Source organism: Manihot esculenta, chromosome 14 (genome assembly GCF_001659605.2).
Source record: "Manihot esculenta cultivar AM560-2 chromosome 14, M.esculenta_v8, whole genome shotgun sequence".
NCBI lineage: Eukaryota > Viridiplantae > Streptophyta > Magnoliopsida > Malpighiales > Euphorbiaceae > Manihot > Manihot esculenta.
Genome location: NC_035174.2, coordinates 6,261,024 through 6,277,014, shown reverse-complemented (window position 1 = coordinate 6,277,014; position 15,991 = coordinate 6,261,024). Strand labels below are relative to the sequence as shown.

Genomic DNA, 15,991 nt, shown 5'->3' with positions numbered 1-15,991 from the left:
TTTTTTAAAAAAATTATAATTAATTTCGTTATTTTACATTATTAAAATTAACGATCACAAAAATAAAAATACATGATTTTTATTTAACTAGTCTTAAGTTTTGAAAAAAAAAATTATATTTCTTTTATTTTTTAGTTTATTAATTTAAACATTAGAAATAATATTGTACACGTCCATGATCTCACATTTTATTTTTTTATAATTTAATCAATCACAAAATAAATTTATTTTCCAGTTACATTTATTCTATTAAAAGAAAGTTATTTATTATATTAATTATTATTTTCATTTTATAATTATTATATTTTTCATTTAATAAAATAAAAAATTAGGACAACAACTTAAAAAACAAAATGCTAGTATTTTATATATATAGAAGCAGTAGTCATACTTTACAGCTAATTAATAAGACTTAGGGTAGGCAGTGGACCAAAGACAGCACAATATTAACTACCGAGTGGACAATTCCATCCTCATCATCAATAACATACAACTGTTATATTCAGAATATATTTTACAATAATAAATTATGAATATTCAACTTTTGAATATAACTAATTAATAAATATAGACCATTTTGAGTTTGATTCAATTGAAAGAGTAAATTCATATATTATCATTTTAATTAAAATCAATTAAATACATTATATTTATTAATATAAATTTTAATTAAATAATATCATAAATAGTATTTTTATTTTTTTAATGAAATTTTCAATATTTATTATTCATATATATAATAATATTTTTAAAAATTTATTTTTTCTAAGTGTTGGCTTTAATAAAATTGAAATTTAAAACTAATTAATTTTTTTTTAAGTCGATACTCTTCTTATTATAACAGGAAAAAAGTAAATTTTTTTAATGCTACGGATATAAACTTTAGAAATATAGAACTCGCTCCTCCCCACAACGGCACAACCTCAATTTTCTCTATTTCGCCAGTTACACGTAGCAACCTCTCATTGATATAGCAGTTTCAATTACATCAGCAAGTAATATAAGAAAAAACAAAAGAAATAATTGAATTAAATGAAAATGGCTCAAAATCCCACAATAGATAACAAAGTTATATAGTTTTGTTCATAGTTATAGCTAATATATATGTATTGTTGGGTTTAGAAGAATCTTTTTGATCTCGTCTATCCATCCTACTCAAAAAATATGCCATATCCACAACAGCATCGCTTCATTTTTCACTTTATTTTAGTATAGGATCAGATTCCACACCAGCAATCCACCATTTTTTTTCCTCCTCCTTTTAAAGAAAGGCACACGATTCCGACTCAACTTGACACTTGCAGGAAGAAGCTTCTTTGACATGCGTGCCAAAAAAGTTGAGCTACATAGTCTCCCTCACCTTATGCCATCGTTATATCTACAGCAAATAAATATATAAATATATAATTTCTAGTCCCAAATGAGATTTTCTTTTGTTTGATAAGTGGGTTGCTCTCAGTAATTAAGCAAATCATTACAAATCTTATAATTCAGAATTGATAATTTTTAAATTTCTTATTTATTATGTTTTGTGTGTGTGTGTGTGTGTGTATATGCAAGTGTCTCAGTTAATCTTCCAAGTAAGTGGAATGAAATCAGCATGCAACTTTAGTAAATGGATGCACATAGGATACCGAAATTACCTTTACACAAAAAGTATGCATAAAAAGGAGAAAAGAGGATGATCAAACAAAAATAAATTCCTCATTACTAGTTTTCTTTTCTTTTTTTCTTTTTTCCTATTCTCTTCATATCCACATTTCTAAATAAGCAAATCATAAATAATTTATTAGTTTAAAAAATAAATAAGCAAATATTCATTAAGAGTTGGAATTCAAATTAAAAGAAAAAGAGAAAATAGCAGCTTGTTAAACACAATTGTAGTTGGAAGCATTTTGATCTTGAATTGAGACTGTTGTGACAAGAGAATCATAATGTAGATCACCACAATGGAATAGATATAACAGGATACACCCAATAATAATAATAAAAAGAATTTTTACCCAAAATGCGAGTGCTTTTGTCAAAAAGGAAAGGATCGTAGGGAGAGATGGAATCATGTGCCATTGCACAAGCAGAAGCATCTCGACCCTTGTGGTTTACTGGTGAACTACTTCTCAATTGCCCCTGCATCCAATTCCATCACACCACACTACACCCGTACATTTCGCATCATACTCGTGTAAGCTTCTGAAAATAAAAAAAAAGAGATCGTGTAACCCTGGCCATCTCACTCTACCTGCCAAATCAGAAGATCCAAACCATCACCCTGATTGCTACATGGGTCAGGATACGCGTACTGGTGCAGCACCGCAAATTAATAATAATAAACCAGAAGAATAAAATATAAAGAAAGACGATGACATAAATAACGAAAAACAAACACCTAACAAAAGGAGATTGTGATGAGAAACCGAAAAGCTTCGGACCAACAAAAGTAAAATCTTCAGCAGAGAGAATAGAATCTCTCTATTTCCCACCATCGCAACGCAAAGCAACATTCCCCGCTCCCACAAAATTCACCCTATTATTATTATTATTTTAAAAGAAATTTTGAAAAAAAAAAAAACATAGCCAAAGCAAACGCGAATTCTAAAAAGCAGGCCTCAAAAGCAGGTCTCTCCACGACTCCATCTATCATCGCTTCTTTCTCTTCCTAATTCTTATTCTCTCTCCCCCTCAACTTTTCTTCATTTCCAATCACCATCTCTCAATCTTTGTTAATTGAACTTAACAGTGATAGCATAAAAAATGAGCCCATGACGACGCCGTCTCAACCTCCCGGAACCGTTCGCAAGCTGCTTGTCGAAGTTGTCAATGCTCGTGATCTTCTTCCCAAGGATGGCCAAGGCAGCTCCAGTCCCTATGTCATCGCTGACTTCGATGGCCAGAGGAAGCGAACCTCCACCAAGTATCGGGACCTCAATCCAGAATGGAATGAGACGCTTGAGTTCATTGTCTCTGACCCGGATAATATGGACTTTGAGGAGTTGGAAATCGAGGTCTTCAATGATAAGAAGTACGGCAATGGCAGCGGCCGCAAAAACCACTTTTTGGGAAGGGTAAAGTTGTATGGTTCTCAGTTTTCCAAGAGAGGTGAAGAGGGGCTTGTTTATTTTCCTCTCGAAAAGAAGAGTGTTTTTAGCTGGATTAAAGGCGAGATTGGGTTGAAAATTTGTTACTATGATGAATTGGTCGTCGAGGACCAACAGCCTCCGCCTCCCGCAGACAAGGATGCACCGCCACCACAGGACCCGCCCAAGTCTCCGGCGGTTGTTGTTGTTGAAGAAGGCAGAGCTTTTGAGGTTCCTGCACATCCTGAGATTTCTCATTCTCATCGTTTTCCTGATGGATCTCAATTGCCTCCTGTTGTCGTTATCGAAGAATCCCCACCTCCTGTGGTGCAGGTACACTCTGAACCACCTGCTCCAGAACCAGCGATGCCACCTCCAGAGGGTATTTACATCCCGGACATGAGGAAGATGCAGACTACTAGAGTTGCTGCTTTTGGTGGTGAGAGAGTGAGAGTATCGAGGCGGCCAGATGGAGAATTCTCTCCCAGAGTGATTTCTGGAAAATTTACTAGTGAAACTGAGAGAGTCCATCCTTACGATCTCGTTGAACCAATGCAGTATTTGTTCATCAGAATAGTAAAGGCACGTGGTTTATCACACAACGAGAGTCCATTCGTGAAGATCAGAACTTCTTCGAATCATTCTATGAGATCTAAGCCGGCGATTTACAGACCCGGTGAGCCAACTGACTCGCCCGAATGGAATGAGGTGTTTACACTGGCTCTCAACAGACTTGATTTGGCGAGCTCGACTTTAGAAATCTCTGTTTGGGACTCGCAGGGGCAGTACCTGGGTGGCATTTGCCTCGGCCTCTCCGATGTTCTTGTGAGGGACCCATCGGATAGTCCATTGGCTCCTCAATGGTACCACCTAGAAAGCAGCCACGGTCAGAATAGCAGTAGGGTCTCCGGCGACATCCAATTATCCGTTTGGATCGGAACGCAAAACGATGATGCTTTCCGAGAAGCATGGAGCTGTGATGCGCCAAATGTGGCTCATACGCGCTCAAAGGTTTACCAGTCTCCCAAGCTCTGGTACTTAAGAGTCACAGTTCTTGAAGCCCAAGATCTGCTCATTGCTTCGAATCTACCTCCATTAACAGCGCCAGAAATTCGAGTCAAGGCTCATCTAGGATTTCAATCTGTAAGAAGCAGGCGAGGGTCAATGAATAATCACAGTGGATCCTTTCACTGGAACGAGGACATGATATTCGTCGCCGGCGAGCCGCTGGACGACTCCCTTATCTTGGTAGCGGAGGACCGTACAAACAAGGAAGCAATAGCTCTCGGGCACGTAATCATTCCATTGAGCTCGATTGATCAACGCATAGATGAGCGCCACGTGGCGCCAAAATGGTTCTCATTGGAGGGTGGAGCCAGTGTTGGACCAACATGTGTAGTTGGGGGCTACCAGGGGAGAATACATCTCCGTCTCTGCTTGGAGGGAGGTTATCATGTGCTGGATGAAGCGGCGCACGTATGCAGCGATTTTAGGCCCACGGCGACGCAGCTATGGAAGCCAGCTATGGGGATTTTGGAGCTGGGGATTCTAGGTGCCCGTGGCTTGATGCCCATGAAACACAATCCAAACAAAGGAGGCAAGGGTTCCACCGATGCTTATTGTGTAGCTAAATACGGCAAAAAGTGGGTCCGCACAAGAACCATCATGGACAGTTTTGATCCTCGCTGGAATGAGCAGTACACGTGGCAGGTTTATGACCCTTGCACTGTCCTGACCATTGGCGTCTTTGACAATAGTCGTATCTATGTTGACCCTGCAGTCCCAGAAGAGGGGTTCGATACTCGTATAGGCAAACTCCGGATACGAGTATCGACACTGGAGAGCAACAAGGTGTATATGAATTCCTATCCTCTGTTGGTTTTGCAAAGAACGGGTTTGAAGAAAATGGGAGAGATAGAATTAGCGGTTCGTTTTGCCTGCCCAAGTTTATTGCCAGATACTTGCGCTGTGTACGGCCAGCCATTGCTTCCTAGGATGCATTATCTCCGCCCACTTGGAGTAGCCCAGCAAGAGGCACTGCGTGGAGCTGCCACCAAAATGGTTGCTTCGTGGCTTGGACGCTCCGAACCGCCGCTGGGGCATGAGGTGGTTCAGTACATGTTGGATGCGGATTCGCACACGTGGAGCATGAGAAAGAGTAAGGCAAATTGGTTTCGGATCGTGGCTGTTCTTGCATGGTTTGTCGGGCTGGCGAAATGGTTGCATAATATCCGGAGATGGAAAAATCCAGTTACGACAGTACTAGTTCACATTTTGTATTTGGTGCTTGTTTGGTACCCGGATTTGATTGTTCCTACCGGGTTTTTGTATGTGTTTCTAATCGGTGTATGGTACTATAGATTCAGACCCAAAATACCAGCGGGTATGGATATACGGTTATCTCAAGCGGAGACGGTGGATCCGGATGAGTTGGATGAGGAATTTGATACTATTCCAAGCTCAAAACCACCAGAAATAATCAGGGCTAGATATGACCGGTTACGGATTTTGGCAGCCCGGGTCCAAACAGTCTTGGGCGATTTTGCGACCCAAGGGGAGCGGGTTCAAGCTTTGGTGAGTTGGAGAGATCCAAGGGCCACAAAGCTATTCATAGCGGTGTGTTTGGCAATAACAATAATTCTTTATGTGGTGCCTCCAAAAATGGTTGCAGTTGCCTTGGGATTTTACTATCTGCGGCACCCAATGTTCCGGGACCCCATGCCACCGACTAGCTTGAACTTCTTCCGGCGGCTGCCAAGCTTATCGGATCGGTTAATATAGATTTAGTAGAGTGGATATATAGTAATAGCAGAAATTAAAATTTTTGGGCACCAGAACAGGGGGAGAATGTGAAAGTTGAAACAATCAGAGCAAAGGACTGTTTTTGGTTGAAAAAGGATGTCCATAATAAACCTAATGAGGTGTGAAAAGAAAGTGGCAGGTTGGCATCATTTATTATTATTATTTTTTTTTATCCCCCAATTGAAAACTTGGGAATAAGAGAAAGAAGCGGGGAAGGAGGCAGATTGAAGATTAAAGAAAGAAAATTTTAGAGCCAGTAAAATGGGAGGGAAGGAAAGTTTAAACATTGCAATGCTACTTTTTAAACTATAAAAAGCTGCAATTTTTTATAACAGTAAAATATGTCTTCTTTCACAGCTGGTTTAATTTTTGTATGTTGACGAGTTTAATTACAGGGCATTGAGCTCTGCATTATTATTATTATTATAGTTTAACTTTGATTGGAGTAATTGGCTTAATTCAGCAGATGTTAGGGATGAAGATGCAAGTTTGGCAATCGGCAGCTTTGAGACATAATTTTCAAAAAAGTTAACTTTTGAGGACAATGGTGTTGCAGTATGCTAAGAGACATTAGGCCCTATAACAAAATAATTCACCTGCACTGCACTGTGCCTTTCAAAATGGTACTCAAAAACGTCAAAGATCTAGGTTGTTCTTGGTCCACACAAATAGTAAGGCTTTCACACCTGATTGGTTTCTTCTGTAAATGTAGTGCAAGGAAATTTCTAACGGTGAGTCTCATGTTATTTTGGCCACAACTATAATATGAGCATATTATTTTCTTTTTGTCCCATGAAACCACAAGGAAAAAAAAAAAACAGAGACTAGGTCATTGAATTTCTGAGAACACATTAAAATATGTGGTGGGCATTCTTAATTCTCGCAAAAACAAATGCAATCCATCCTTCAATTAATTATGTGGATTACCACTAATCCTCCCCAAAATAAGGTGCAGACTAGGGTATAAATAAGGGAGCCAAATCACATGAAATTTCAGAATAACCCAAAAAACTCGTTTCATACTCGGATTAAATGGGAGAAACAGAAGAATCGCATAAACATGAAGATAAAGTTGAAAAGAAGGAAGGCAAGCATGAGAAGAAAGAGAAACACGAGGATGGCGATAAAAAGAAAGGGGAAGGAGAAGAGAAATCTAAAGATAAGAAGAAGAAGAAAGATAAGGACAATAAAGATAAGGAGGATAAAGAAGATGATGGAAAAGAGAAGAAGAAAAAGAATCCTGAAGATAAGAAGGATCCTACAAAACTAAAGGCTAAGCTTGAAAAGCTCGAAACTAAGATTCGGGATCTCAATATAAAGAAAGAAGAAATTGTCAAACTCCTCCATGAAGCTGAAACTAATGCTGCCAATGCCAAACCCAGTGAATGAGCTCAGCACCCTGTGTTTCTTTCTTTCTTTCTTTCTTCAAGTTTCCTCAAGAGAAGAAAGTTGTTAGCCACTTAATTAATATGAAAATAACACACTACCTGCTGTGCTGTATAAATTATATATAGTTGCAGCAAGAGTTGTTAATCATTCATAAATCAATCTGTAAATAAAGAAAGAGATCGATATTCATCTCATAAACATGTTAGAACTTTGAACTGCATTCCGTTGAAAAGAAAGCAACCACAAAGATAGAATTTAAGACTATGTTGATCAGTTAAACATCAAAAGAAAAATTTTGCGGCTAAATCGACCCATCAACTTTTTATATTTGGGTTTGATAAGGGGGTTATTAATTAATTAAGAGATGTTAAATATCTTGAAATCCGCTTGAGATTAATTAGCTTTCCCACAGAGGGATTTAAAGAAATTTTATCTAAAATAAAAATTTATTTTATTTCTAATATTAATGTGGTATAAATAGATATAAGAGAGTTTAATATACAAAGAGTTACATCAATACAAAGCTAACATAATTATAACAGAAGATGGTTGATGTTGATTATAATTCCAAAACCGAAATAACATGATTTCTAATAGAGTTACAACAAAAATAAATTCAAGTGATTGATTTTGATTGTGATTCCAAAATCAAATCAATATTATCTCTAACACTTCTTTGCAAGGTTAAGGATCCATCGTGGAGACCAATCTTGGACCTGTTCATATGGAATTTCATTTTTGTCAATAAATCAGCTAATTGATCCTTGGACGAAATATGAAAAACATGAAGAACTCCTTGTTGAACCAAATCACAAACAAAGTGAATATCTATTTCAAGATGTTTCATCTTGGAATGAAAAATAGGATTCTGACACGTATACATCGTGGATATGTTGTCACAGTAAATGACCGGTGATGATATCTTATAGTCGAGTTCAGTTAGCAAGGACTTAACCCATTGAACTTCAGCTGCTATTGAAGTCACTGTCTTATATTCAGCTTCTATACCAGACTGAGCAACTGTTCGTTGCTTTTTAAAACTCCAACTTATTGATACTTTGCCGAAATACAAAATAAACCCCGTAGTTGAAGTTCTATTCGAAGGATATCCCGCCCAATCTGCATCCGAAAAGGCATGAAAAACAAGTTTTGATTGAGTGGTGATAATAATACTGAAATCAATAATGGAGAGGTATCGGAGCAACCGTTTCAAGGTTAGCCAATGCGACTAACTTAGATGTTGCATGAACTGCAGCAACTTATTAACTATAAAAGCAATATCCGGTCTAGTAAGACTAAGATACTATAATTCTCCAATTAATTTTCGATAAGCAGCAGGATTCACAGCAAAAGACCTAGAAACCGATTTTCTCAAGTTGCTATCTACGACAATTGGAGTAGACAGTGCTTTAGCCCCATCCATATTACCTCTTTCTAGAAGCTTTTAGATATAATAATGTTGTGAAATAAATAGACCATTTGTCATTTGATGAACATCCACACCAAGAAATAAAGACAGGAGCTAAGGATCTTTCAACGAAAACTTATTTCCCAGAACTTAAACAAACCAAGATATAAATGATGAATCATTCCCTATTATAATGAGATCGTCCACATATACAAGAAAATAACAACAAATGTTTCCTTTCCGATAAAAAAATAAGGGATGACCACATTGAGATAATTAAAACCATATTGTATAGTGAAAGACATAAGAGCTTATTACCGTGCTCTAGGCGTCTGCTTCAAGCCATAAAGAGCCTTAAGTAACTTATACACATGATGAGACTTCGAAGGATCTTTATATATCCATGCGGTTGTTGCATAAAGATCTCCTCCTGCAAAGGACCATGTAAAAATGCATTGTTAACATCAAGTTGTATTAATGGCCAAGAATTCGAAACTATCAAGGTTAGCACTATACGAATTGTAATCGATTTCACTACTGGGCTGAATGTATCATTGTAATCAAGTCCTGACCTTTGATTATATCCATGAGCTACCAATTTGACCTTATATCATTGTATAGAGCCATTCACATTTCTTTTAACCTTATAAATCTACTTACAACCAACCAAATTATGATGAGACTCATATGGAACAAGAATCCAAGTTTTATTATCAAGCAAGTCGTTAAATTTATTCGACGTAGCATTATGCCACTCAGGAACAACTAAAGCCTGTTTGATGGTTGCTGGTTCTGGTACTTCAGATAATGGGTATTGAGAGATATGATTTAAAATTTTGAGTTTTTGAATATTGTTCTTTAAATGTGTAATCATGGGATGATTATTTATGGTTGGGAGAACGATATTCGACAGTAGAGGAGTAACAGTCTTAGTTGAAGAAGAACAAGTAGTGGAATTCGGTGAGAACTGCGAAAGAGATGAGACTAGTTGATCATTTGTTGACACAGTGGTCTGTGAGTCTATAGTAACAGCAGGAGAGATACGAAACTACCATGGGTATAAACGGAATAGTCATTAAAATAGTATAAGAAGATGGAACATTATATCAACATGACGAAGACAAGAACTCTAGAGATTGTTGAGTTAGAAAGGGAAAAGTTTTCTCTACAAATAAAATATGACGGGACTCAATATACCCATTTTGACTGATATTATAACAAATGTGCGTATTTTTGTTTGAAGAGTAATCAAGAAAGATACACATAATAAACTTAGTATCAAACTTAGAGTGCATGTAAGGTCTTAAATATTGATACACAGACATCCAAACACACATAGACACTAATAATTTGGTAATCGACCAAACAATTTCAGATAGGAAGACACATAATTGAGAACTGGTGTAGGCATACGATTGATTAGATAAGCTATCGTTTTAAAAGCAAAGGTCCAAAAGGAAGATGGTAAACTATCCGTTTCAACAATATAAGACCAGTTTCAACCAAATATCGATGATGGCGTTTATCTGCACTATTATATTGGAGTGTGTGTAGCGGGATTTGTAAATGATTTATACTATATTTTTGAAAGTATTTATTAAGAGCAACATCCTCACCACTCCATCTATATAAATGATCTTTATTTTAGAATTAAAGATATTTTTGATAAATTTTTGAAATACTGAAAAATTTTATAAACCTCAGATTTTGCCTTTAAAGGATATAATCAAATGTACTTTGTGTATTGGTCCACAAATATTACATAATAGCAAAAACCATCGACATAATGAACTGGAGCAAGTCTGTAACAGCCCGGAAACCGAACTGCCACCGGCACTAGGATCCAGATCGACTTAAGGTCGCCGGGACCCGTAGTAAGCCTGCTATCCTGTGTAGACCTGTGAAATCCCATACATGATCATACAGTTTCTGTAAAACACATAAACTTTTCTTCCTTCCAAGGCTTAACCTGTGCATGCACTCTTTCTGTGCTCTACCAATCCCTACTAGAGCTCCTCATGGCTCTAGGCGGATCAAACTCATAATGGTAAGCCTGGTTTTGCTCATAAACATACAACAAAAAGAAACATACATAACCTGATCATGTGACTCCACAAAGGGATTACAAGTCTTATAAGTCAAGCACCATTCGATACACTGTACATATACACTATCTCTATACATTTACAAAACATGCAAAAGAAAGCTGGACAGGGTACTTTCGGCGGCAGGTTCGGCGGCCGAAACCCTACTCCAGAGACGAAACTCATGCATGTTCGGCGGCACCTTCGACGGCCGAAGGTCTCGTCCAGAGACGAAACTCACACACTTTCGGCGGCCGAACTTCCTCTTTCGGCGGCCGAAAGTCTCTGTCTAAACTGAAAGCCTAGCGTTCGGGGGCAACCTTTGGCAGCCGAAACTGCCTCCACAAGGGGTTCGGCGGCCGAACCTGGTTTTGCCCGAAGGACAGAACCCTGCTCTGTTTCATGCAAACTTTGCCCAAAAACCTACAAACATGCATATCAACTACGCCCAACGAGCATATACACATATATATGCACAAAGGGGTCTAAAACTACCCTAAAACCCCAAACAAACATAGCACATAACACTTCAACATGTTTGAACACCACAAATCACCAAAAACCTCACCTAAACCTAAACATGCATACTACCCATACAAACTTCATAAAACCTTTCAAAATCATCAAAGAAGCTCAGGATCTTCCCTTACCTCTTACACAACTTGAGGATGAAGGATCCTAACGTGGAGATATGAAGAAAAGCTCTTCCAAAGCTCCAAGCTTCAAAACTTGGTTCTTTTGCTCAAAACCTTCATAAGTCACCAAAACTCTTAAAACTCTTGAAAGATTTGATGAAAATCATGGAAAACATGAAAGTCAACGTAGGAGAGGCTGAAACTCACCTCTGGCTGCAAGTGGAGGAGAAAAACCTCCTTCCACCGACCCTTGGCCCTTTTATAGGTGGCTGGCCAGACCACCTTCGGCAGCCGAACGTGAAGCCGCAACCATGCAATGTTCGGCGGCCGAAAGTGACCTTCGGCGGCCGAACCTTTGCATTTCTCCCTTGTTGCTTTTCTTTCAAAACTCAATGCTTTTCACACTGCAAAACATGAAAACAAGGGAAAATACCTTGGAAAACATATGCATTACCCTTCTCGAGGGTTCCGACACCCGAGAGTCCATCGGACTCCTCCTCACAGAGTACAGCAAGTGCAAGTAAGAAGAGATGGGAGAAATTCAGAGGAAAGAGAGGCAAGTTTTGGAACAGGCTTAAGTCGGGTCTGGGAATGAGTAGTGGCTCCAGTTCTGGCGCAGATTTTCCAGTGTGCAAGAGGTGTGGCAAACAGCATAGAGGAGCTTGTCAGTTGGGATCCACAGCCTGCTATAGATGTGGGCAGGAGGGACATTATGCACGGGAATGTCCTCAGGCGTCTTTAGTTGCACCATCCCAGCAGATGAGTACAGGCAGTGTAGTACAGCCAGTAGCTTCAGCCATACCACCAAGCAGTGGTAGAGGAAGAGGAAGAGGAGCAGCCTCTTCATCAGGGATGGGTTCCCGAGGTGCAGGTCCGTCAGCCCCAGCACGGATTTTCACCCTGACTCAGCAGGAGGCAGACACGTCGAACACGGTGGTGTCAGGTAATCTCATCATTGGGTGTTCCGAGGTGTATGCTTTAATGGACCCCGGTGCTTCTCACTCTTTCATTTCTTCTAGAGCTGCAGAGAGGTTGGGTCTGATGGTGTCTGAGTTAGAGTGTCCTCTATGGGTCAGTGGACCCAAATGTGATCCATCTTTGGCAGAGTCAGTCTGTCGGTTCAGTCCAGTGTGCATAGAGGGTAGATACCTTCCAGCTGACCTGGTGGTTCTAGAGTTGACAGATTTTGATGTCATTCTAGGGATGGACTGGTTATCTACGTATGATGCTACCCTGAACTGTAGAGACAAAGTAGTCAGTGTCAGAGACCAGGATGGGTCAGAGTGTGTCTTCAGAGGAGACAGGAGAGGGACACCTAGGGGTTTGATATCAGCCCTCCAGGCTCGTAGGATGTTAAGGAAGGGGTGTCAGGGGTTCCTAGCTTATGTGAGAGAGCTAGATAGTCAGGTTAGGGAACCATCCGTAGTACCAGTTGTTAGAGACTTCCTAGATTTGTTTCCTGAAGAGCTTCCAGGACTACCACCGGATAGGGAAATAGAGTTCGAGATTGAGTTGATGCCCAATGCCAGACCGATCTCTATTCCTCCCTACAGGATGGCACCAGCAGAGTTGCGAGAGTTGAAAGAGCAGTTACAGGATTTGGTAGCTAAGGGTTTCATCCGCCCGAGTACCTCACCCTGGGGTGCTCCAGTATTATTTGTCAGAAAGAAGGATGGACCTCTTAGACTTTGTGTCGACTACAGACAGTTGAACAAAGTCACTATCAAAAACAAGTATCCTTTACCCAGGATCGATGATCTATTCGACCAGCTGGCAGGAGCAGGTTGTTTTTCTAAAATAGATCTGAGATCCGGATACCATCAGTTGAAGATCAGGGAAGGAGATGTATCCAAGACTGCTTTCAGAACCAGATATGGGCATTATGAGTTCCTTGTGATGCCGTTCGGGTTGACTACCGCCCCTGCAGCATTCATGGATCTCATGAACAGGGTTTTTAGGGAGTACTTGGATCGTTTTGTGATCGTCTTTATTGATGATATCTTGGTGTACTCCAGGAATGTAGAGGAGCATGCCCAGCATCTGCGTCTAGTGCTTCAAACCTTGAGAGAGAATGGCTTGTATGCCAAGTTCTCCAAGTGCGAGTTCTGGCTAAGGAGCATTTCCTTTTTGGGACATGTAGTATCAGAGGAAGGAATAACAGTAGATCCCAAGAAGGTAGAGGTAGTAGCCAACTGGCCTACACCCACGTCAGTGACAGAGATTAAGAGTTTTCTGGGTTTGGCAGGCTACTATCGGAGGTTTGTTCAGGACTTCTCGAAGATAGCTGCTCCTATGACCAGACTGACCAGAAAGAATCAGAAGTTTGTGTGGTCAGACGAATGTGAGGAGAGTTTTGCAGAGTTGAAGAGACGGTTGACTTCAGCACCGGTGTTAGCGCTGCCGATCAGTGATGAAGATTTCACAGTGTTCTGTGATGCATCCCGAGTGGGATTAGGTTGTGTGTTGATGCAGAATGACAGAGTGATAGCTTATGCTTCTAGACAGCTGAAGAAGCACGAGCTGAACTATCCGACACACGATCTGGAGATGGCAGCTGTTATCTTTGCACTTAAGATGTGGAGGCATTACCTCTATGGGGTAAAATGTGAGATCTATACGGATCATAAGAGCCTACAGCACATCTTAAGTCAGAGAGAGTTAAACTTGAGGCAGAGACGGTGGGTAGAATTGCTCAGTGATTACGATTGTAAGATCCAGTATCATCCGGGCAAGGCTAATGTTGTCGCTGATGCCTTAAGCCGAAAGTCACTTGGCAGTTTATCCCACATTGCAGTAGAGAGAAGATCGGTGGTAAAGGATTTCTACAAGCTCGTGGAAGAAGGGTTACAGTTGCAGTTATCTGGTACAGGTGCTTTGATCGCACAGATGAGAGTGACACCAGTGTTTCTAGAGCAAGTGGCTCTGAAACAGCACGAAGACCCCGAGTTAGTGAAGATTGCCAGGACTGTTCAGTCTGGCCACAGTGCCGAGTTCAGATTTGACGGTGAGGGGATTCTTCGGCACGGTAAGAGGTTATGTGTACCAGATGATAGTAGTTTGAAGGCAGACATTATGAGGGAAGCTCATAATGCAAGGTATAGTATTCACCCGGGAGCCACCAAGATGTATCAAGATCTAAGAAGGGTGTATTGGTGGCCAGCAATGAAGAGAGAAGTGGCACAGTTCGTGTCAGCCTGCGAGACATGTCAAAGGGTGAAGCTAGAGCACCAGAAGCCGGCTAGAATGCTTAACCCATTGCCGATTCCAGAATGGAAATGGGAGAACATAGGAATTCCGATGCCGGACTCGAGCCGGGTATTACATTGTCTCCACAAATCCGAATTAAAAAGTTTAAGAGGATGAGTACTAGTTAAAGAAGAAACACCAAATGGGACCCTCTAGCTTTTATTACAACGACAAGAATCGCACACGCTCTCCTTAACAATAGACATAAGAAGATAAAATTTCGGTAAAACAAAATTAAAGTTCTTCGAATTGGGATGACCAAGATGTTGATGCCATAACACAGATGAAAGAAAAATATGATGACAGGCAGAAGACATCAAATTTCGAAACGGCTTGGGCTTATGAAAAGACTGGTCAAGCAGGCTTTTGGTTAGAGTCTCCCCCATGGATTGGTCCTTTATGAGATAAAACTGAGAAAAAATTTAATCAAAACTTGATTAGAATCACAGAATTAAGGAACAAATATAAGATTTACTTTGGGTTTTGGTATAAATAGCACGTTGGAAAAATAACAAAACTTAGAAAGTAAAGGAAAAGAACCAGAACCAACATGAGAAATAAACAAGCTTGAATTTTCCGTGAACTGCAATTCACCATTCCCATCATATGGAGCATGAAGTGAGAGATTGTGCAAGTCATTCGTCACATGGTGCAAAGTTGCAGTATCAAGCAACCATGGAGAATCACTATTCTGATGTCTACTCACACAATTTGCTTGTGGCTATTGAGTCAACAAAGGCTAAAAAAAATTCTTAGGTTTGAAACCCTATCTAACAGTATGACCATATCGTTCACAAAACTGACATTAAACTTTTGACCAAGAGCCTTGATTATGATCGGACCCACTAGATTTGGATTTACCATCCGAATATCCGTCCAATTGATTAATAGTAGGAACAGATGCAGTACCAATATATTATCGACCATAGGAGCCTTGTTTGGATGAAGACTTGCTATAGTCTGACTTTCGAACATGATTAGCAGTAATTGGAGCAACCTCATAGGATGAATCAATCTGCTTCAGATACAACTTATGAGCTAACAATTTGTCTTGAAGCTTATCAAAGAAAATTAAAGTATTGCGTGCATGGATGGAAGCAGCAATGTCGCGAAACTCATGTCCAACACCTTTTAGAACCTGAACAACCAAATCAATATCACTAACCGAACTACCACACAAAAACAGTTCCTCAACTATATTTTTCACATTATTAAGATAATAAAAAACCGAGCGACAATCTCGTTTCATGCGAGATAACTTATTATGCAGTGATAAAATTCTTGTAGGCGACTTATTTGCATAAGTAATCTACAGCTTTTTCTACACCTCCGCAAAAGTCTTAACATCAGCAA

General features: G+C 39.6%; 2 protein-coding genes across 2 annotated transcripts; both read left to right on the top strand.

Moving 5' to 3' along the window:
* The first annotated feature begins 2,295 nt into the window (after window positions 1-2,295).
* On the top strand, window positions 2,296-6,230 carry LOC110600138 (protein QUIRKY). The gene has a single exon (XM_021736894.2). The coding sequence runs from the start codon at window positions 2,760-2,762 to the stop codon at window positions 5,853-5,855; it is 3,096 nt and encodes a 1,031-aa protein (XP_021592586.1). The 5' UTR covers window positions 2,296-2,759; the 3' UTR covers window positions 5,856-6,230.
* Window positions 6,231-6,908: 678 nt separating this feature from the next.
* LOC110599856 (protein PXR1) lies at window positions 6,909-7,265 on the top strand. Its single transcript, XM_021736444.1, has one exon. The coding sequence runs from the start codon at window positions 6,909-6,911 to the stop codon at window positions 7,263-7,265; it is 357 nt and encodes a 118-aa protein (XP_021592136.1).
* Window positions 7,266-15,991: the final 8,726 nt, after the last annotated feature.

Excerpts from the sequence above, each read along its gene's own strand:
- LOC110599856 (XM_021736444.1), top strand. The coding sequence starts at position 6,909 with ATGGGAGAAACAGAAGAATCGCATAAACATGAAGATAAAGTTGAAAAG.
- LOC110600138 (XM_021736894.2), top strand. The coding sequence starts at position 2,760 with ATGACGACGCCGTCTCAACCTCCCGGAACCGTTCGCAAGCTGCTTGTC.